Raw genomic sequence first — 24,088 nt, 5'->3', positions numbered from 1 at the left:
TTACAAATTGTCATCCTTAGTTATAGGACTGTGAGGTTTACCACTGTGTAATTGCAGTCAACACTGAGTAACCTTAAGAACTAGTTAGCGAATAATCGCTTAAGTTCGTGTGACAAGAAACAACAAGATGGAAGGGTAACTAACCCTTTATTATTCCTATAAGATTTAACAAAACTCCGTCTTGGAGTGTACAATAAAAGCCGATACTTGGGCTTGAACTTAAGAGACTAAGAAATAAACTAAAACTAAGATTAACTAAAGAGATATAGCCGAAGCTATCAAGATTCTAATCGAGTTGGTCCCTTAACTCTATTTGACTACGAAGCTTATCAAGGGCCTGAGTACGGCCGAGCGTAATAACAGCTTTGAGAGAGAGTAGCCAAAAGGCAGACGCGTGCAAATCAGAACCTCTGATTCTCTCCAACTCGGCAAGTAGAACTTCGCGGTTTAAATATCACTCCTCCTCATTAAGTATTCAGAGTGATTCCAAAACTACGTTCTGGCCAGAAGTAGCAAGTTGAAGTTAAGAATTTGACAGGAAAGGAACTTTAATTTAAAATTTAACTGTTAATAAAATTAACATAATTCTTACAGGACTATTACACTTTTTTTATTTTTAATCAGCAAATAATAAACATTTTGAAAAGTACTCCAAAGTTTACTTTACAGCACTCTAACCTGCAAGACTGTTGCTCTTAGCCGTAAATATTATTCCTTCGTCTTCGTTTTCTTCCTGACCAGCTGATGTCACGGTCACTCGGGGATGATTAGGTCCTGGAAAGGAAAGAGAAAAATAGGAAATTAAAAACAAACAAATTTAAGTTGAACCCCACAAATTACACAAAAAATCCAATTATCAAACATTGATAAGAAAAACAGCTGTTCAAAAATGCAGTGCAGAGAAATCTCATCTCTCATCAAAGATTTATTTATTTAATGAAATCACTTCCAGTTTATAGCTTAACAACTGCTGATACCTCGAATGTCAATATTTGTAGATGATGTAATACCATTTTGTTATTAAATTTCATCGTTTCTTAGATATTTGTTTTAAAATTTGCTATTTCTGTCTGTAACTATTGGATATGTCTTAGACTAGTGAATTTTTTAATACTTCTCAAAAACAAAATATTTCTTGCAAATTTCATGTAGTTTTGCAGCTAAAATCCACTTTCGTTATAGTAATGTCAAAACACGCGGAATAAAAAGAATATTAGTGTATGTGATTATGGCAAAGCCTCGAGGGCTATCTGCCTAAAGGGAGGGATGCCTTCGTGGAGGGCTTTCTAAGGGAAACTGGCTCGTATACACGCTACACATGGGGAAAAACACAGAAACGCCCACGCAGCCAGGGGATTAGAACCTCGGACCGAACTACCAGTGTTCAGCGACTTTACCGCTCGGCCACTGGCTGGCCAAATGAATATTAGAAATAAGCACTTCTTCGCAGATGGAATGGGTACCGAGTGAGTTTAAATGTTGGTGAACAGAGAAATAGATGTAAATTAAGTAGATAAATAAATACATGAATAAATGTTGGCACAAAAAATTGATGCACGTATCATACATGTACATGCAACGCACAACATATGTACATGTAACATTATTACACTGCAAATTTCCTTTAAATTTTAATGTAAGCGAAAAAGACTTTCCATTCAAAAATTGTATAAGTTATATATTGCTTAGGAAATCCCAAGAAATTTTCGAAGCTAAAAAAATAATAATAAATTTAAAATTTTGCTAATTAAAAAAAAAGCCTTTCTCAATACATAAAGGTTGATTAGTGTCGGAAGCGTCAGAACATCGAAAGTTCGTTCTGGTTTCAATTCTTTACGGATGAACGAGCTGGCTGCTCAGGGTTTTAGAGATTTTCTTGTATATACGTATATCTTGTAGATATACTGTATATGGAAGTCAATATCCCTTAGAAAGCCTCCCACGAAGATGTCTGGCTCATAGGCAGAAAACCCTGAACACTTTTTGCCATAAAATTAATATAACCAATGACCAATTTCGTCCTGTATTTGAATCATGGTGACAGAATGGCTTGACTGCCTGGATGTTTTCGTGATTTTCCTTTAAATACGAGGCAGTTCCGTTATGAGGTCCTTAGCACCCCTTCCCTAAGCAGATACCCATAGAAGGATTTCACGTAATTAGTTAATTAGCTATCTCTCTTCAAAAGGTTAACTATAAACTAAAGCATTTGTCTCTCATTTTTAGTCAAATTCGCGAATAAGATACCAGTAAATGTGCTTTCGTTGAAGGAACAACCACTTCAGATCTGTATTTAAATGTATTTAAAAACTGCAGAGTTCTTCAGCATTTTGTATATGCCAATCTGTTTTCTTTTTAACTTTTTCTTGAACTTTACTATAAATGTAGTTTTTAATCTGCTGTATGTACTTTCTGTAGGTTTACGTTAAGATCTTACAGATTTAAGGCAGTTTATTCGGACATTCGCTGAAACCATCGACATGGACGTTCTGCACCGCGTAGCTTGATTATAGAATGGACCAAACAAGAAATTTGGAAATCTTTGGGGTTAAATAAAATTTTGTTATTTTGTTCTGCTCCTAGATACCTTAGTTGTTCCTCTGTCATAAATACCTATTTTGTGTCAAATGTGTAAAATAATTTCATTCTCTTTGAATAACAGTGCATTTGCAAGAACACTAACGTTATAAAATCTCCACTTCCTTCCGTTACTGTTAAAAAATTATACGGTGATAATTATATTGTTACTTACCTGAATTGAGATAGATGGTACTTATTGGCATTTTGCTTCCGTTAACGGGGCAACCATTAGGAGGCTGAAGTCTACTCTTTTTTCTGCGTCTTCTGCTCTCGCTTACCAATCTTCGAATTTGCAGACGCATGTGATGGTGGAAGGGTGGGTGCTTTGGTCCGCTGTCATAAAACTGAGACCGACTGTATCGACGAGGCTACAACAGAAAATAAGTTGCTTGACAGATGTATCAAAACACTGTATTATACATGACTAATCTATAAGCATGTCTTCGACCTAGAAATATTTTACCTTTACCTGTCTTAATTAAAACTGAAAATACTGTTTACCTATTATCTGCTAAACAGGATTTTGCGAGCATACTACACGACTAAATGTCTCTTGATCATTTGATCATATATCCTTGGTCTCATTTTAATAAATTAATGAAATAAAAGCAGGCTTTCAGATTACGGTGACTTGATAACTTTTAGTAGGTCACGTGATAACTTTTAGTAAAAACATGAGATTTAAAGTTTTATGCAAGTCATCCGTAAAAGAACTTACGATTAATAAGTTGTTCCTGGAGGTAATGAAGACATTAGAACAAATGTCTCTAGTATGCAGAGCTGGCCATGAAAACAACGACTAGAATTATGAGGATTACACACTTAATTTCCTATGAAAAGAATGGCGAGAAACTTGTCTTAAGAGGATGAAACCAAATTCCACAAAATACGATGAATTGAATCAACTACAAATGATAATTGGACACCATTGCTTTTAAATTAATAAATGTTTAAATCAAGGGTCTTATTTAAAGTAATTTCTAACCTTCTTCTATTATTATCGCTTAATTCAATTGTAAATATACAAGAAATTATAATTAAGTTACAATTTTAGTTATAAAATATAGGCGTCTCCTAATTAATTAAAATAATTTTACGAGAGGAATCTTGGTAATCATCTTTCAACCAGCAAATTCAGTTATGTTTAAAAATTTTCTGATTTATTTAAATTTTCTTTTCCATTGCCAACCAGTGTCTAAAAATTATGTTTATTAGGGAATATTCCATATACTGTGGTAACTCGGTTAACTTTGAAATACACCCTGTTTGGACGTGACGATTTTTATTTAGTATGCGATATTTGCCTGAAATGCTACTGGAGTTCGATGAGTGATGACTGCGAGCACTACTTTTTTCTATGCTACGAATGCCCACGAGCGTCAGTAGACCTGCTGCAGTTTATCAGTAAAGAGCCTAAACTATGTATTTTCAAATGATTTTGTGTTTTTCGCTTAAATCTTTTATGAATTCATCAACAATGAGTTTTAGGAAAGCTAATGAGAAGAGTCAAGCAATGAAGAAAATTGTTAGGATCACTATGGAGGTGAAAAAAGAGATTGTTGAAAAGTATGAAGATGGCTTGCGTATCCATGACTTGTCTATTGTATACCGTATGCCGAATTCGGTGGTCTACGATTGTGAAAAATAAAGATCCTATTAAATCGACTAACATTAGGAAGGGGTTAGACATCAGAACATTTTGAAATATTGCTTTTTATCAGGTTAGCAGAAAAATATTTTACGAATAGTATCATGCACAGTGCTTCATTTTTGTGCAGTATTTACCACTGCAGTTGTATTTTAATATATACTTTAATATTTATAATATTGTAAGGTTTATCCTAAGTTTTTAACAGTTATCTTTAGTTAAAGCTACTTTCCTATCTCTCCTACTTTCAGCTTACAGTTTCCCACCAGAATGTGTTTCGAGAATCGTGGTTAATGCAAATGAGTAAGAGTGGTATTTAAGTCGAAGTTCTACTGACTTCATTAGAGATCCAGAGATTTTGACTAGCGCGCGTTTGCCATTTGACTACCCTCTCTCTAAGCTATTATACTACGCTCGGGCGTATTTCAGGTTCTTGATAGCTTCGCCAGGCTAGGTAATATTTAGGGGACAATTACTTAGAATTTTGATAGCTTCGGCTATATCTTTTTAGTTAAGCATTAGTTAAGTTTTATTTCTTAGTACTCTTGAGTTCAAGCCCAAGTGGAGGCTTTTCTGTACGCTCTGAGAAAGGAGCCGACTGTTAAATTCTTATTTTGAGGAATAAACGGGAGTTAATCCTTCTTGAGTTACTTTTCTGTTCGTTCCTGAACTAAAGAGAGTATTCGCTTATCAGTTCACGAGGTTTCTACCCACTTAGCTGTTATATTAAAGTTGGAACCACACAATATATTTTAACATTTGTAATATTTATAAAGTGCTAATAATAATAAATGGATTTTTTATAAGAACTAATTTATTATTTTTCCTTTATTTCTTATAGGAGAAGTTTGCTTGGTATACGTCCAGGGATCTGGAACGGATTAATGACGTATACTGAGGTACCAGTCTAATTTGAATAGTCCATTCTGAGAGTATCCACATTTATCGCACATGTGTTGTTGCAGTAATGGCTTAAGTTACAATAAACATTTCATAAATCTAATCTCTACAATGCCACGTAACTAGTAAGCAATTTTATTTGGAATTTTGCCTGTCTTCTTCAATAAGACATTTAAAAGAAATTGGAAACGCCCTAAAAAGTCTCTAAGTTTTTTTTTTTTTTTTTTTTTTAATTATTTTCCGATGGGGGCCCTTGCCTCTAATGGCTCCTAACATCAGAAGTGGTGCCCATTTTATTGTGGAGGCACCTAAAAGGCGGCCATTGTTGCCTCTTATGAAGGGACAGACAATTTTACATCCATTCTTTCTACGGGATTCGAACCTGGGCCCTTCGGTATAGCAGTTAGGCTCCACTAACCGCTATACCGGGGCTGCTCTGTACGTAAGTAAATAATAGTAATACATTAGATCTCTTTCGAAACAAATTATTTAAAAAATAAGTTCCTTATAAGCAGTAACTGGAATAAATAAGTTATGTAAAATTTGAGAAAAATAATTTAGTTTTCTTTTCGTAAATGTTTTTGGTTGCACTGGTAGAAGACAGTTATTTATTTAATGCTTAAATCTATAAATTTCTATATGTTCTAAAGTTCCCTTGGTAGAATAATCTTTCAAAACCCGAGATTAAGTGATTTTTCTCCTTTAGACTTATTTTGTAAGAGAAAATAATATAGCAAATGAACGGTAGCATCAGATATATACCGTGAAATTAATCAATTAAATTCAAGTTGCGGATGTATTTCATACAATTTTGTCCGAAAAGAAATATTTAAAAGACAGTCTTTTCTACTTGAATACATCATTAATTCTCTCATTTTTAAGAGTTCTCGATTTTCTTAAGCATTTTTTTTCCCAGATTCGTTTCGATATTTCAAGCTCGAAGTTGAACAATTAGAGCCATTAATATGAAAGCAATTCTTGAAATAAATGATTTCCTTTGGAAAGACTTCAAAAGAGCTTTTGGAAATAAATGAATCTTCTGTTCGTTGAATCATTACGTTGTTACTTCGTGTTTACGTTGGCATTAGAGTATATTTGTACATAATGAGGACGAAGTCGAATAGGAGAATGATTAGATGCCAAACCAAAAGTATAACCGCAGAAGCTATTTTGCGATCTTGTTCCTTTTCTAAGAATTTTTCTACCGCATTGACACAACGATTATATCATTAAACACTTAAGTCTCGTTCTTGATTTAACACTTAGGAATTAAGTGGAGACTTGATGGCTGGCTGAATAAAGTATTTTGAACTGCGTTTTATATATACGTAACTTATAAGCGACTCTCTGAGAGCACTTCATAAAAGCCGCACTTTAAGTAGGCATAGTTTTTGTCAAACAGAATAACAGAAAAAGAAAAAAACTGTGGAATACCAGTTTTTATTCATATGTGGAAAGGTATTTATACCACGTAAATAATGGACCAAGCAAAATGATGCTTTCAAATATCTGTATTCAATAATTAAATATGTTACATTGGTTCAATAAATATCATGCAGTGAAAGCTTTTATATTGTTTACTTGTTTGCTTTTATATTGGCCTTTTTTTGCATACTAAATATGAATTATGTACAGAAATCCCCTTAGATATGCTGGGTTTAAAATAAGATTCAAAATTTGTATGATAATTTCCCAATGTACTACGCATATTCTCTCAATTACCTTTCTCAAAAATCTTTTGCTATAAGAAACATTCGTATTTAGCTTATTTACTATATTTTTCATCATAACTTTATTTTCCTCAATAAATTTATTTTAAATCTTTCAAAGGCTACATAAAATTAATATTGAATATTGGTATATGCAACCACTAACGTTTGCATGTTCTGTTATTTTTAAAATAACTTTTAAATCATTGGTGGTAAGTACATATAAATTGTATGTACTCGTATACTCTGTATAAGACACAATCATTATTTTTTGAAGACGTAACAAACACTCATAACAAAGGTTATTAACACTCATAACAAAGGTTATTAACACTCATAACAAAGGTTTCGTCTTAGCATAGCTTAGCCTTCACTACTAACTATCTGAAGGTATACGTAGTATCGAAGATTTTCAGCACTAGCAGGTGCTCTAGGCTTCAGATAGCTAAGTGAAGTGTACAGAATACTTATTAAAAAGAACTTACCCGTTTTATTGGCTTAAACATGGCATCCTCCAAAATATGATGTATTTCTGAATCCGCAAGATCTTTGAAACTAGGGTTATAGGTTAATTCGCCCATGTCAATGTTGAGAAGATTTGACTCTACAGCAGACGGATTTACTTCATCAGCAGCAAGCCTTTAATTAAATAAATATTATTAAAAGATTGCATCTTTCTTACAGAATATACACTTATATACCACACAGAAAATACTTAGGTAAATCACTTTTCTTATTTTCAGAATCATATACTTATTTGCAGTATTTAATAAAAGTCAGGAGAAAATGATTATTTGTTTAATACTCGTGAGGTATTTATGCGATGGCAGAAATTATCATGTCTTGACATATTTTCAGACACATGAAAGCTGCGAAACATTTAAAACTTACGAAAGCAATTTCGGCATGCGGCTGATACCGAATCAATTAATTTTGGAATTCTCGATTTAATTATTTTTTTGACTGCTGATCGTGTGTGCATTTATTAATTATCGAATTTTCTATTGATTGTTTTCAATATTTAACGATTTCGAATAAAGAAAAATAGGCAAATGAAAAATTTATATCACAGACTCTCTACCAATTATTAATATATTTATTTATTTATATATTTACGACTACTTGGCTTTTGGCACTTAAGCTATTAGTCGTCTCTTTTTCCATTACTTCTGGGATGCAGGATTGAAACTATTTATTTAGAGCTCGTATTTAACTGTTTTTTGGTCATGGATTATTTAACACTTTCACGGCTAAAACGCATGATACGGAGTATCATTCAAGCAACCAACGGCAGCACCCCCCCGAACGGTCAAGAACGCCATGCTCGGTTTCCTACCCTTTCCCTAAAGTGCACAATAGCCTAAAGTAAAGTTTTCCATGATGTACTGCATAAATTCATCTTTATTACAGACAGTCTTGTTTTAAAAGTATTCATTTGTGGATCTTTAGCCTAAGGTTAAAGGTGACTTAGCATACGCACAGAGACTAATGGTAGCTCCTTTGTTAGGAACTGGAAACGATATGATTTGGAATCTTCACACCTCTTTGTTCATCAATGGATGGGAGGGGGAAAATTGTGAATCTTAAATGGAATTTCAGGTGTGTCGGTATTTTAAGCGAACAAGTAAGCGAAGGCCTTGGCCTTCTAAAAGGCAGAGTTATAAAGAGAACACAGTGGAAAATTCCTGAGTGTAATGTAAAAGGGATGACCATTGGGACAATCATGGTCAGTCAGAAAACGGAATAATACCAAAATTGATAATAGTGACATAACGTAACACCTTGTTATAACGAGAAGAATTTAGGATATTATGTCTCATGTCTAGGTGATATCGGCAAGAATTTTTCCTAGCTTTTGCGCCAAAATTTGAATCACGAATCTTGCTAAATTCCGCACTTATCAATTTCTTAGCAGAATAAAATCTCATAAAATTTGGGCTTTTGCAGGTCAGTCAATCAGTTCTTTGCCAGACAATGTGCACTCTTATTTCACTCTACTCCACTATGGCTGGGAACCACTGTAGTGCTACTTCGTCGATAAGTAAAGATGTCGGCATTCATAAACGCTTTTGTAGTCGCAAGTTGATTAAAACGCTGAGACCACCAAATTTTGACAATTTAATCCAAGATTTAAATATCGGTGGCCAAACAGGTTGTTTGCACAGATAATTTTCGTAAATGTTATCGAGTTCCAATCCTGGCGAATGGGCTGCCGTTTCCGAGATTTTCCCTATGCGTAACGTTGATACGAACCGATGTTTCTTAGAAGTTCCTACACGAAATAATCCTCCATATTAAATAGATAGCGCTCACATGTTTTATCATAATTAAGAAAACCAAACCAAACTGAAAATTGCAACTGAAAACTGAAAAAAAAAAATATTTTTAAAACATTTTTCACCAGTCTGATAAATGCTTTTGAAAGTCATTAGGTTTTTATTTCAGAGCAAGAGATGTGAAAAATTTGCGATGTCCTCCTCGGAATTCGAACTTCTTGACTGCCAGCCGGACGTCCTTCCAATTACACCACGAAGCAGTGTGGCAGAATATCCCTTGCAGCTTCAGAAATCCTTTATGCTATGGAATTTTTTAGCAGCTATATGTGGAAGTTATCCTCTTAATTATGTATCCACACATGTGTAATGCGTAGATGCAGACATAAATTTATAGACATCTTAATTTTAATTATATTAAAATAATTTTCATTTGAAGAGAAAAAAAGCAGAATAAATTTTCTTTCTTTTAGGGTTAATCAGATGACTTTATGCGTTTATATTTTGGACACGAAGTGTGGGACATACTCCTTCTTAGAGCAGATTTTTGTAATGTAACCACCACATTTTTCCTAAAAATTCTGTGATGTACTCTTTCCCCAAGACTAGATTTCTCTCCAAAGAGTGCAATTTTTAGTTGTAATTCATATTTGTGTTGAAGACCTTGTATGTCGCACTCATTAAAGAAATATTTAGTAAACATATCCTCTAAATTTCTTGTTTCTACATTGCTTCATTCTCAAATTAGACACGAAAACCATGCTGTTCCTTAACTTTTATAGGGCAGTGTATAACAATGGAATGTTGCTGTAGTAACAACTGACTAAGTGTATTAACCCTTCATTTCTAGTGGTGCCTATTGACGTTCATAAAGACAACCTCTTGCATAATTTAGCTGGCTTTAGGCGCTCAACCATCTATTGTCATTTGACTCTGCATTTAGGAGTTCAGCCAGTATTTTTCAAATGATGTATTAGCTCCCTTAAGCCTTTATTTAAATTTTTTATTAAAATTGCATCAGTCGTTGGTTATTTCTTCCTATCTTCTGTCATGCGTGCTTTTTACTGAAATCCTTTGCGACTCTTAATTTATTAATTTTGATGTTTTGATAATATTAGCTAATATTGCAAAGCTGCCATATATTTTTATAAATCGCAATCTTCACCGCATTTTATTTTATTTTTCAGTTACTGCATGTGTGGGTTTCCCTGGCATCAAAAGTCGTTAGATCTTGCAACAAAGTCACCAACTTTACAACATTACTACTGATTACTTCATAGGAATTGAATTAATATCTGAAGCTTATATTTGAAAAATAGTACAGGGTGATTATAATTAAAGTTTAAGTTTCAAAACGCTATAAAAAAAGAACCACTTATGAAAATGACGTCAAATTTGAAAGGAATGTTATTGAAGAAGGCGGAAAGCGTATGGCAGAAGAAAAAATTTAGTTTCAAAAGTTAGCAACAGATGGCGCTGCAAGCGGAAGAAGACGTAAATTAAAATGTTAGTTAAATTTCAGTGTTATAAAGCTGCCAGGTACCAGGCTGTTCCTCATTTCGCGACTCAGGCATTCGCCATGGGTGTTTCACTGCAGGACCGCGCTCTGCTGGTAAAGCTGTATTACAAGAATGATGATTGTGCAAGAGTAGCTCTGCAAAAATTCAGGACACTGAAGGGTATAAAAGAAGGCGTTGGTCCAATGAGTGTCGTAGGTCTAAAGAAAATGATGCAAAAATTCGAAACGACAGGTACGAAACATCCTGCAATGCTATCCGTACAAAATTGGCCATGTGCAGGAGTTGCTTCCTTCTGACCTGACAGCTAGGGAGACGTTGGAAATTTTCCACGGCCATTCATTATCCACTTTCCATATGACCATATGACCATAAGCCCATTTCCATATGACAGGATACGTGAATACCCAGAATTGTCGAATATGGGCAACAGAAAATCCACTGGCAACGCACCCCGTACCACTTCATCCTGAAAAGGTCACGGTATGGTGTGGCTTTACGGCATTAGTCATCATACAACCATATTTTTTCGAGCAGACGGGTGCTTCCGGTCCTGTTACCGCAATCGTCACTGGTGAGAGGTATGCGTCTCTTTTGCGCAACCACGTGATTCCAGCTCTGCAACAGCGTGGATGTGTGAATGAAATCATTTTTATGCAAGATGGCGCTCCTCCGCACATTGCATATCCCGTGAAGCAGCTGCTGAGGCACCATTTCGGAAATGCTCGAATTATCAGCCGTCATTTCCCTACAGCCTGGCCGTCCCGATCGCCTGATCTTACTCCGTGTGATTTCTGGCTGTGGGGATATCTGAAGGATGTTGTGTTCCATGCTCCAATTGCAAATTTAGCGGAATTAAAGGCACGCATTTCGCAAAACATTCTGAACATCACTCCGGTGACACTGCGATCCGTTGTGGAACATGCTGTTTGTCGCTTTCAACTTGTTGCACACAACGGTGGACACCATATTGAACATGTTTTGCGACAGTTCCGAACTTCTTTGATGAATGGTTCTTATGCGGTATGCCGCCGCAAAACTCTTGAAACCCACCGATTTGTCCCTTCCGATGTGATATGTACAGTCATGCAAATAAAATTATTCAACAATTCTAATTTGTCAATGCGTTTTAATGTGTAACTTCCACCTTAGCCGTTGTTTTACGAAACATTTCTCGTTTCTCGTCGTGATTCTGCCGCTTACAGCGCCATCTGTTGCTAACTTTTGAAACTAAATTTTTTCTTCTGCCATACTCGTTCCGCCTTCTTCAATAACATTCCTTTCAAATTTCACATCATTTTCATCAGTGGTTCTTTTTTTATAGCGTTTTGAAACTTAAACTTTAATTATAATCACCCTGTATATGTATTTTCCTTAACGAAGAGATGGAAATTGGCGCTATATTATTGTAGCTACTAAAAGAGAAAGAGTTCGGTAATAGTTCTACTTTCTTTTAGCCCACCAAGCGGCCAAGCGTTAAAATTGCTGAACCTCAGTAGTTCGACTTAGCTTCAAATCTCGAAAAATAGGCAGGTTGCATGGGAGTTGTGGTAGTTTAACTATGAACAAGATTCTCTTAAAAATTCCTTCAGTTCCTTCCCTTAGGCAGATTAACGGATAGCTTCAAAGATATTAAATATAGGAATGGCCTGAATGCTGAAGCTGACTTGTGGCTCTTCATTAGCAAGATAGCCTCTGTTATTGACGAACTGTGCAAATTTAGGCAAGCACAACCATCTCGCTGATATCTTACTAAAATGCTTTTAATTTTATAATACTGTTGAATTGTGATGTTATTTTTGTGCTAATCGATGCATGTAATTCGGAATATAAGGTTTAATTTATATATGTAAGCATACATTAACTAACTTTTGGACTGGGTTCAGACGGTGGTATAAATATCATAGAGGAATAGTCATAAGGCTTATAATGTAGGAGTTTCGTTCACACCTGCGAGACAGGGTCTAAGCCGTAGCCGATAAGAGAAGCGTGGATTTGTCTACAGCTTTTCCGCTCAATATGTTTCGCGATTTCGCTCTGATTGCTCGATGCATGTACCAAGGTGGCATAAAGTTGGAAACTTCAAACTTTATGCCATAACCCCTAAATCAGTTTCTGTGACGTAAAAGGAGACTGACTTATACCTAGGAAAACCTGAAAGACCCAAACAGTATCCAGATGCCCGGCTAATAGTTTCAATGGGCTTCCAATCACTTGAATACTTTTATATCACAACTGAATAACAACCTTGGATAATGCTGGATCAATGCAAACTAAACTGCAGTCCACGTGTAGAGTCAAAAGTTTCATTTCGGGGCAGAAAAACAGGAAAAATCTGAATGTTCTCCTGAAGCACTTAAAAAAATTTTTTTTTACGAAATTCTTTTCTTAATTTCCATATAGTTTTCATTTTTACAAGTTTATAAAAGAGGAAATAGCACAATATATCCTTCTGAACGATTTGTATTGCTGAAAATAGAGCTATCTTTAAGTTTAAAATTTTAAGTCTTATATATTGCTATCTCTTTATCTTAGCCAAATGTTCCGTACAACATTAATGGGAATTAAAATTGATCACACTTGGGAAAGTTTTGCACGGTAAAAACATTTGAAAAAGTAGTGGATAAACAGGGCAGTTCCCGAAAAACGTGTAAATGAAGAAATTATTTAAATATTTCCTGTATGAAACTCCATTTAATTTTGAACAAGAGGCATAAATGTCATACAGATCTTGGTGCTCTTGAGCAGAGAATAGTTAAAGGATTTGTTTAGTCTAGCGTATTATAAGATTATACCGAGCCCTCTGAAGTGGCTCTCTTCAATTTTTATTTTGTCGCGCGAATTTTTATAAGATGGGAATATAGAATATAGCCCGAAACAGCAGTTCACAAGTGTTTTGTTTTGCCATCTTTTTTATTGTGACTCAACTTGAATCTCAGATTCCTGGCTTATTTTAACAAGAAGTCTCGAGTATTAACGTAACGAATTCATAAGAAAACTTTGGCTCCTAAAACTCATTTTATATACACTTTTGCAGTTATAAAATCTTTCAACACTACTTAAAAACCTAATGCATAAAAATGATTCCAGCGATGTCACAAATTTTGATACTTACATTTCTGTTGAAAAATCAGAATATATGCTTTTTATACTGATTGAGAAGTTAAGAAATGTTTTAAATTCTTAGTAAGTTAAGAAAGAAGGAATTTAGCAATACGCTTGAAAAAGTAATTTAGCTTGAAATTAATTTTCAGAGACCCATTACTAGCATTATCAAGCAGGATACCTGTAAACTGATGAAAATTAACTCATCAAATCCTGTTTCTTTAACTCTTCTTACAATGCTATTTGGGCAAGTGGTAGACTTATTTAAAGCAGAACAACGTTTTTTACTCGATTACGACAAGGGTAACAAATATAAATCAGCTAGCTTATTTGAAATTTTTATAGTTTCTGTTTCAGAAGTAATTTTTGCTCGTCATTTTTCACCGAGTTAATGTGTAAGAAAGGAAAGAATGATTCCAATCTATTCTTTTTAATCGCTGACCCATACTTTACTTGCCAGCTAGTACTGTAGTTTGTGTTAATTAACCTCCCAGTCAACAGGTGTGGGTTCTCATCCCGCAGAATGCTGATTTTTGTTTTAAGTCAGAATTCATTTTAGGGAACAGTTAGTGTTTAATTTTTTTTTTTACTTTCTGGTGAGATGCTGTTGTTTCTTTTCATATTTTCTGCCTGAAGTGAATAGAAAAGAAAGTGAAGAAAAGTGATAATTGCTTAAGTAGGTTAACTATCAGATTGCTTGCAGTCAACAGATGGAGAAAGTGCTGGTTCGAGTTGTGAGTGAAGCAGAGTTTCTGCAGAGTAACTGTCAAAGCGAGGTTTTTTTGGGGTTAAAATATTTTCCTACCGTATGTCTTTCCACTGTAGTAGTGAGCACATATAGCTAGAAATTGAAAGGTCTCAGTTGCGATGACAAGGTTAATTTGGCGATTCCTACTCACAAGAAATTTAATGACACTAGAGTTATAAGGTGTTTTCTCATTTCTCCCGCCTTCTTAACATAGCTTCGTGATGTAGTAATCAGCACACTCCGTGCGTATTCGAGAGGTCCATGGTTTGATTCCTGGCGAGGGCATTGCTCATTTTTGATCTCTCCTGCTTCGAAATAACCTAATGACTCTACAGTGGCGCCCGCACCAAAAAAAAAAAAAAAAAAAAAAAAAAAAAAAGAGAGAGAGAGAGAAGACCACCAGGAACTGGCGATTGGGTCCCCTAAAACCCCAAACGCCCTTTAAAAGGGGGAGTACATAAGGTATTTCTCCCGTCTTCTTAGCATACCTGCCTTCGTGGTGTAGTGGTCAGCACACTCCGCGCGTATTCAAGAGATCCGTGGTTTGATTCGAGGGCATTGCTCATTTTTCATCTCTCCTGCTTCGAAATAACCTAGTGTCTCTACAGAGTGGCATCCGAGCTAAAACTGCAGCGAATGGTAATTTGGTATACAGGACACCTCACGCTTTACAGATGCGAAGGAGTTAAAAGAAAAAGAATATGGATTTGATAGCTTTCGTATAGCAACAGACTCACCAATCGCAATTAAAATAGACACTTAACAATATACATATATTAGAGATAGCAATGTAATTTAAAACACAAGACAATTTGAAGCTGTTTCGAATGAGACACTGCGGTACTTGAAACATAGATTTATAGTGGAAAAATCTTTACAAGTTATCTCTTATAACATGCACTAAAAATCATTAAATTTTGGACTCATTTAGCATAATCCAGTTTTCCTAAGAAAATAATTTTTGAAAATCTATGACTATCAGTTACTGAGTCTTATCATCATGTTATTTCTATAATTTATATGTGATTTTTGTAAGTATGACTACATACGTACGAGACATTGACAAATTTGGTACAGAGCCCTAACAATTTTGAAAAACTGAAGGCATTCATAAAAAGAGTTGCGTAGAACCTATAAGATCAAAAAGAGAGAAGGAGACGTTATAAATAAAGATGAGAACCAGATGGAGGAGGTCACTGTAATGTCAAAGATTAACTCTGAAAGGAGAACTATAAGTCTCTTCAATAGCTCATGTATTAACGCTATCTTTTTTATATTAATGAACTGGTTTCTTTCTTTGATTAAATTGCTTCTGATAGAGAATTTGGAAATTGCAAGTCTTAAGTTTCTGTCGGCGCGAAAAAAACTAATTAGCCAAAATCTTTTTGAGAAAGCGAAATGAGCAAAAAGAGGACCAAAAAATGTTCCGTTAATGGAATACTCGGATAAACTAAATTGCTTCTCCTATCTCTCAAATGTTGAGTTGCAAAAATGGTAGGCTTTTATATGTTTCGTTTAGAAAGCTTTGATATTATATAAAGAAATTTTACGATGCTTCATTAACATTCATTAACATTACTTCGCTAAAATTACTTCGCTAAAATTCTGCTCTATGCTTCATTAACATTACTTCGCTAAAATTCTGCTCTATTTAATTATAATACAGAATTTCAGCTGCAATTGTTTATAATATTATATCTTAATAGTGTGTAAGAGACATACAGGCAGAGTCTTTTCTTTTTAAATATATAAACACTTTGTAACTTGCTTTTTTATCTAGGACAAAGAACTTTACTCCATAACAATGCATTGACACTGTATGCAGTTAAGTATGCATTTACCATGCAGGTGAACTAGATGTACAGAATCACATAAATTAATTTTACTTTCTGAGAGACGATAAGAAGCTCCGGCCGTTTTACAACTTCATGATATTTGAAATGACACAGTCAGTAATTTTTATATTAAGGACAGGTAATGTACTAAAGCACTTAGTTTAAAGCTTCAAAAGTTTTGATATTTTCCAGTTTAACACTATGAAATTTATTGAAACTTTCTGATGAAAACAATTTAAGATGTCAGAAATCAATTTTAGTTAGTTCAACGTTTACCAAATCAATTTAAAATTTCTTATACTAGTAATTCAGTTTATCCCAATAGTTTGATATTAATTCAAGAGATTCTGAGACAACTGAAATCTGGAACGCAGGGAATGAAAGTGAGAACGCAGAGAGTTTGCTACGGTTTAAATAAATTCACTTGTCAACAGAGTTTTAGATAGATATAAAAATACTGGCTATAATGACTTCTTCAACTTTCACTCATGAATGTGGATTATTGGCAAAGTACGCAAAATTAATTAGACATTCCTAGAGCTATCCTTTCCTTTTACAAATTTGATTTCGTGCATCAGTTTGCATGCTTTTGTTTATTTGCGATGCACTTCAGATAAGCCATTAAAACCTGCCATATTTTTGTCGAAATACGCTTGATTGCTTACTCGCAGACTTGCCATCGAGAATACTAAACCAAATTAGGTACACATAATACTAATTTAAATTACTTAATGCTTATTTACGCGATAACAATAAAATTAATTTTTTCGAAGCTAGATAAAATGTTTATTCATGAAAACAGTAGGTATTTGAAAACTATATTATTACCTAACTAGGTAGGCACGCCACGGCCGCCCCTCTTGACTGTCTTAACGCCCCTCGTTTGCCTCTGGGCGCGCTGTCTCCCACATGGAAGGCTTTAGCGCCCGCTGAGGGACGGTATCGCTTCCGATGGGAACCTATGTGCTAACCCAGTGATGGCTAACCTATGAAATGGAGTAGCGAGCATAACTGGCGCCCGGGGCAGAATACCTTTTTGGCGCCTCTCCCCGGAAAAAAAAAAAAAAAAAACAGAGTGATATGATGAAAATCTTGTTTGGAGACCATTTGGCGCCCCTCTGCGAGCGGCGCCCGGGGCATCATACACCCCCTTGCTACTCCACTGAACCTATGACAGGAGTGCCATGAGTGACACGCGAACCCATTTTGAATGACACGCATCAAACATTTCTGGAGCCGTTGACGTTGCATTAAATTGCATCATACAAAAATATTTGCCTCTTGCAACTGTCTCGTCATTGTCAACATGTCCTGCACTTACCTTGGGAGGCGTACAATGCATTCTTAGAAACAGATAACACGGATGGCAGACGGATCATTATGTATGCTACATGGCATCATAGTTAATGTAGGGTGTTTCTGAATTTTGACACGCCGAGCTCAAATGATTCACCATCACTGCTCTAGTACTTTTAATCTCGAGTGAACATCTAAAATCAACCACTGAGCGTGGAAAGTTATTTACTTTCCACCTGTTGTGTAAGTTATTTCAATGCTGGAATTATGGTTTTCTGATTTTATGAACAATCTTTAATGGTGAATTGGAAACTCAATGTCCTTACCTTGTAAGATTGGCTTGGGTATAATTTCTTAGTACGGTGGAGAGTGGTAAGCCAGGTTCGATGGTCACCTTAGATCCACTGTTGACCATATTCATAGCATCCAACAAGTTCAGTCTGGAGTGAGTTTCAAAAATCTTTGGCTCATTTACTTCTGAGTGATTCGTCAAGAAACGGCGTAAATACTTATTATTATAGTATTTAAACCTAAAAATAAACAATTTTAATTATTATTTTTTTACCAATCAGTAAAAAAAGGATAATTTGATAAAGTAAAAAAATTTCTGTTTGTTGCCTTCATATGAAAACAAGTAATTTCTAATAACAGTGTTTACAGTGCTCATTTTGCGATTTAGTGATACAAAGAAATTTCTTATGGCGATCAAATTTTTCAGACAAAAACCTCTGAAATTAATCCGTACTTTTGTAAACGTAAATGAATACTGATATTGAATATTACAGATAATCATGTTTTATAAAAAACCTCCTCAGAAGAACAAAATCGTCTGGAAAACTTGAAACTTCATTGCATTTGAGTTCAAGATATCGTAACTACTGTTTCCATTCCGAATAGAAACGATGAATTCTGAATAATAAAACTAATAAAGGCTCGAAAATAAAGGTTTAATGAGTCACAATCTTCTTAACTGTTAGTTATTAATTAAAATTAGAAGAAAAATATTACATATGATTTAAGTGCTATTGGCTTACTGTGCGGGCCATTATAAAATGAGATGTAATTTTTATACAGAGAGATAACCGAGAAGGTTTAGGAATAACTGCTTTAATCTCATTGAGGTGGTATTCTTAGGTTTTGGACATTCATTATAAGAAAGAACATTTGCAAAGAAGGCATTTTTGTATTTATTGCATTTATGCATTTTTACTGTTAATGCCACATAAATTCATCACTGTTAATTTAAAGAATATCAGTACTTCATTAATAGTAAAGATTTTCATTTGCTGATAACCTCTTCATAAACATCAACAGAAATTTCTTTCTTCCATTGACGAAGAAATTAACTTCTCTATCATGCTTCGCATGTTATGCCTTTATTATTTTCCTTTTATGTGTTGTTAGGTGGCGCCGTTAATGATTCCTGAGTGCATGAGTTGCTGAGTGGTTCCGTGTAATCCCCATGGAAAAGGTAACTAATTTCTGAAATTAGATTTCAGAATCGGAATGTAGAGCCTATTCTTTTCAAATTAACATCCTTTCTTCGAGAATTTTTCGCGAAAAGCTTTCGCAAGTCTACTCAGAAACCTTTCTCTACTAACTATTTATGTCAATAGACCTACTTGTCTGTTTGCTTAGATTGGTATTAAATAGAATTTATATATTCGTAGAAGCATAATTTTGAAGTGAAGAACATTTTTCGATGTTCTAAACCATTGTAGAATTAACACGAATAATTTAGATTGCGAGGTCTTTGCTTTAAAGCATTAAATAGATATAAGAATAAAAATATAAGCAATCATGTATATTCTGTGTGCAAAATATAATATTTCTCCATTAATTAATCTGCTAGAGAAAGTAAATGATGTGTCATAAATTACAAGCAAAATTAAATGTTTACTTTTTCTTAACAGAGTAATCAGTCTTCTATCATAATTTTCGATATCTATTGATCAGTAGATTGTCAGTTTATTTTCCTTCGGTTAATTGATTGCTGAAGCAAATCAAGCCAAGGACATAGAAGATTAACTCAGAAGTTTGTATTTTTCTTCTGATCCGGTTGCAGACAGCTGCAGTAATAATAACATGAGAAGACTCATTTTTAATGCTACCGATAAAAAATAGAACGACTTACAAATGAAATAAATTATAATTTGAAATATGGATGTAGTTGCAAAATCGCAAAGCAATGTTTCATAGATAAAGTACAACATTCGGGAAAATAATAAAATTAAATTTCATCTTTGATATATTAGTTAAATTAATGAATAAAAGCTTGAAATAAGTACAAATGTCATTGTTTAAATAATAGACAGTCAAAATAGCATAATCACTAAGCAGTTCACAAATGATTAATTATTCTTTTAGCTAAGTACCGAATATAATATGATGGAATTATTTTTACCTAAAGCATTATTGTGTAATCCATTATTATGGTGTGCATTCGTTATTGTAATCTAAAGCAAAATTCCGATTAGCTTTAGATTACAATAATGGCACAAATACTGTTAATGGACATATTAAATAAACAATACGGAAAGAACAGAAATTTGCTTTTGCTATTTTTTGTTCTTTTCAGATTAATAATACAAATTTATGTATCAGCTTGATATATCGTATGAATCATGTGAATCAAATGTTATTATAAATTGCATCAATCAGATATTTTATTAAAAATATAAATTATAAAGCAGTACGAGTGTCGTGAAGCTCTAATATACTTTTAAATCGAGTAGTTAAATAAGCAATGCACTATTTTAAATTTGAAAAAAAAAAAAAATTACAGATCTTATTTTACGTCAAACAGCAACATCTTTGACATCTGGCAGTTTGCCAAACTGAATGCGACAAAAAAAGGGGGGATGGGGAGGACAGACTTTCCCACAATATTTCACTGCGTCAGAAAACACAAGAAATATTAAGAAAATGCCTTACTTTTGAAAATCTAATAACTGGCATTTAGTCCAGATAACTTTCGCTGAAATTTCCTGCTCCTTTTATTAATCAAATGCAGTCTTATTTTGGCTCTCATATTTTAATGATACATGTTCAATAAATGGCTATTAAATTTAGTAAATAAGACATAACGCGTAAATTAGTATAGTTTTAACGATTGTATGATCTAATTTACTGTAATTTAACAAATAAAATAAGATACAAAATAAAACGAGACCTCCTGCTAATAAATTGTTGAAAAATCTAACGAAATATTTTTTCCACTTAGAAGTTGATTAAATTTTCAGCTACACAAGTTGTTTACATTCAATATTGTATGTAAATGTAAACGCTGGAGGTACATAAGCCCGCAGGTAAATCGCAACACAAGATTGCAAAATTAGATTAACTTTTGTGTGCTTTATTAAAACTCTCTTGCTTATGAATTCGGAAATTCTTGAAGATTATATTAAAATGAGTATTTTATTAAAATGAGTATCTTTTGTGACTAAGAAATTGCACATTGAGGTAAAGAAAATGGATTGATTAAATTCAAATGCGTTTCTAAATATGACTTCCTTTCTTAATAAAATACAGAAAGCAGATTAATTAAATTCAAACTCGTTTCTAAATATGACTGTTTTTTTAGCAACTTTAAATGAAGTTCTTAGAGAATATTCGGTAGTAAAGATAAAAATAAGGTTTTATTAATACATTTTAAAACATTTAAAGAATACAAGTCTCCCACATATCATGAAAATTAAAAATAAATACTGCATGTACGCATCGTAATGGTGTATTTTAGCTTCAGTTTTAAAATATTGCTAAAGAGAAATAAGTGATGATAATATAAAAGCTTCTAATTTACATTCAGTGTGCAATTTCTTAGTTTCTGCGAGATAAGTTTCCCGACTAAAACAAAGAGATTAGGAACTAGACAACTCCTTGAAGTTTTTTGTTGAATCCATAGAAAAGTTAAGTAGATTATTAAGTTTTGTGTTGATTATACCAATTATCATTAACAATATTATTGATTATTTTATTTAAAACATTCACAAGCAACAGAAATACTGAAAAATAATTTTGTATACGTTATTAAAATTCATTACAAGATTAATAATATTAATAATAAGATAGTAAAAAAAATGTCAATAAACTTTTAATATAGTTTTAAAACGTGAAGAATGGAGGAAATATACACGATTTTCTCTTAAGCTGGCCACCAACGGCTGAGCGATATAATCCTAAACGCTGGTAGTTAGACTCCGGTTCTAATTACGGGAAAAGGGCGTTTTCATTCTTTTTCCCATGTGTAACGTTGAATACGAGTCACTCTTCCTTAAAATTTCCTCCATAAAAGTCCTCCTTCGCTTAGGTAGACAGCCTTTTCGTGCTTTGCTGTAATTCAAATAATCCGATCCCCCTTATTTATTTGGTTCGTTTAACTTTTGACTAAAGTATTCTAGATTGTTAAAACTACCATTAACTAGCAAGAAAGCGATTATACGTTATCACTTCAAATCATCTGCAGCGTTTTTAGTGGATTTTTTTTTTTTTTTTTTTTCAGTCGAACGCTCTAGCCGTTTTTAAACCAACCACTACTAAGGGCGGAATCTATGATCTCTTTATTATGCAGACGTCTAATAGGTGGGCCACCGTTGCTTCCTAGGGGCGGACATATTACATCCATGTCTTCTCCGGGATTCGAACCCGGACCCTTCGGTAAAGCAGTTGGAGTCACTAACCACTTTCCCGTCGAGAATATAAGTAAAATATATTCCTTAATTTTAAAATTCACAATATTTAATGTTAGATTTCAATTAAGCTCGATAAGACGAGAAACTGCGTTTTCTTTCTTTGGAAAAAAAATTATAAAATTTCAGTTGCAAATATTTAAAAAAGAATTTGCGCATATGTTCTTGTTCTAACCCCTATGTTTAGCCAGAAATTATTAATTTGAGTTATACACGTTTATAAATACTCCTCAAATCCACTATAAAGCTAACACAGCAATCTATGATATTTGAAGGTATCTTTTTTGCGAGCTCATATCTGATTGCATAATAAATATTAATCTTTGTAATCCGTCTATATTCTTAGAAGTAACCTTATAAATGAGTTATAACATTTTATTTTTCTTATATTTGGCCGTGCTGTGTAAAATTTCTTAGCGTTTTAGTTTACCTATGAACTCCCCGAAGAAAGGACTTTCGTGTGATTTTGTACTGGGGCTTGTATCTCGTGTTAGTTCTGCGAGATAAGTTTCGCGACTAACTGCTGTAACATTTGTTAACCTGGTGCATATTTTGAACAAGCTAAGCCTAAAAAAAGAAATATTGATTGAAAAGTCTGGTGAACATCACATAAGAAGCATCTGATAACTTTTACATTCAGTCCTCAGTCCTGAAGGTATTAGTAATAATTACGTCGCTGGCTTGAGGCCAAAGCTTAGTTCCTTTTGATAATAGACTTAAAATGCCAAAAAATTATTTTTATTTCAGGTTCATATATTTATACTGTCTTAGAGTGACGATTTAGGTAATTATGTTAAATAGAATAAAGTGTACTAAAACCCATAAGCAATATTACTTCCTACATTTAAGGTAAATCAAATTTAAAAATAATGAAAATATCCGAGTCTGATGCTTTGATTTATTCCGATAATTTGGGAATGTATTTCATTCACCATAATGACTCGTGTCCTTAGTCCAGTAGATCAAGAACAATAATGGGTAAACTATCTGATATATTGAAAACATATTATTATATTTACGTACAGCAGCTGAATAGTATTATTTAAGTGAAAAATAAAATTTGCCAATATATTTTAATACCTAGTTTGTTAATCTATCAATAAATTACAATAACATCCATGACGGAATTCATTGTGTCCCATTTATCTTCATCAGATGCAAAATCCGAATTTTCTATTTTACATGAATTGAAAAATCACTAATGAGATGACAAAAATGGTAATTAATGTTTCTGGACTTCTTTTATGAAGTTTTTGTTTGTAGCAGGGCTCGAAATAGAGAATACATCCATTCATCCAGACACGTTTTCTGGAAAAAATCTGAGGTACTGGAAGCTTGTATTCTTCTACTACTTGTATTATTTCTTTTTATGTACAGCACAAAATTGCATGCCTTTTAATTTTGAGCGAGCTTTACACCGACCTTCATTATTCTGACGAAGAAACACTTATATATTTCTTAAGATATTGAGTTCCATTTTGAAATTTATTACGAATGGAAACAGAACTCACAACTGCGGACTACACGGATAGATGCTGTAAGAACTTTCAATGATTACTTTATATATTGTACAGTGGTTTTACTAAGTTACGATGAAAAACATTCTGTTGATAATCTTTTAAGCAGAAGAATTGTAGCAGTACTGCATGAGGTATTCTCATATCGTAGCTAAAATAACGGATAAAAAATCATTTCAATTTGCAATTTTTAAAGAAACCCAAGTCAAAATATGTGCATAATAATAATAATATACTAATATTGAAATGATGTACAATTTTTAGACCTATCT

At 33.6% G+C, this 24,088-nt stretch overlaps 1 protein-coding gene across 1 annotated transcript in view; it reads right to left on the bottom strand.

Moving 5' to 3' along the window:
• LOC118182204 (Na(+)/H(+) exchanger protein 2-like) overlaps nucleotides 1-24,088 on the bottom strand; it is a 267,934-nt gene that overhangs the window by 7,745 nt on the left and 236,101 nt on the right. Inside the window, exons 8-11 of the mRNA XM_035351522.2 lie at nucleotides 17,938-18,141; nucleotides 7,323-7,476; nucleotides 2,753-2,948; nucleotides 679-774 (exon numbers count right to left, since the gene is read on the bottom strand). Coding sequence (XP_035207413.1) covers nucleotides 679-774; nucleotides 2,753-2,948; nucleotides 7,323-7,476; nucleotides 17,938-18,141 — 650 coding nt within the window. The remainder of the gene's footprint in view (nucleotides 1-678; nucleotides 775-2,752; nucleotides 2,949-7,322; nucleotides 7,477-17,937; nucleotides 18,142-24,088) is intronic.

The sequence above is a fragment of the Stegodyphus dumicola genome, chromosome X2 (genome assembly GCF_044657685.1).
Source record: "Stegodyphus dumicola isolate Sdum_Otavi_A_Nest chromosome X2, ASM4465768v1".
Classification (NCBI taxonomy): domain Eukaryota; kingdom Metazoa; phylum Arthropoda; class Arachnida; order Araneae; family Eresidae; genus Stegodyphus; species Stegodyphus dumicola.
Note: the sequence above shows the minus strand (reverse complement) of the source record. Positions and strands in the feature narration are given on the sequence as shown.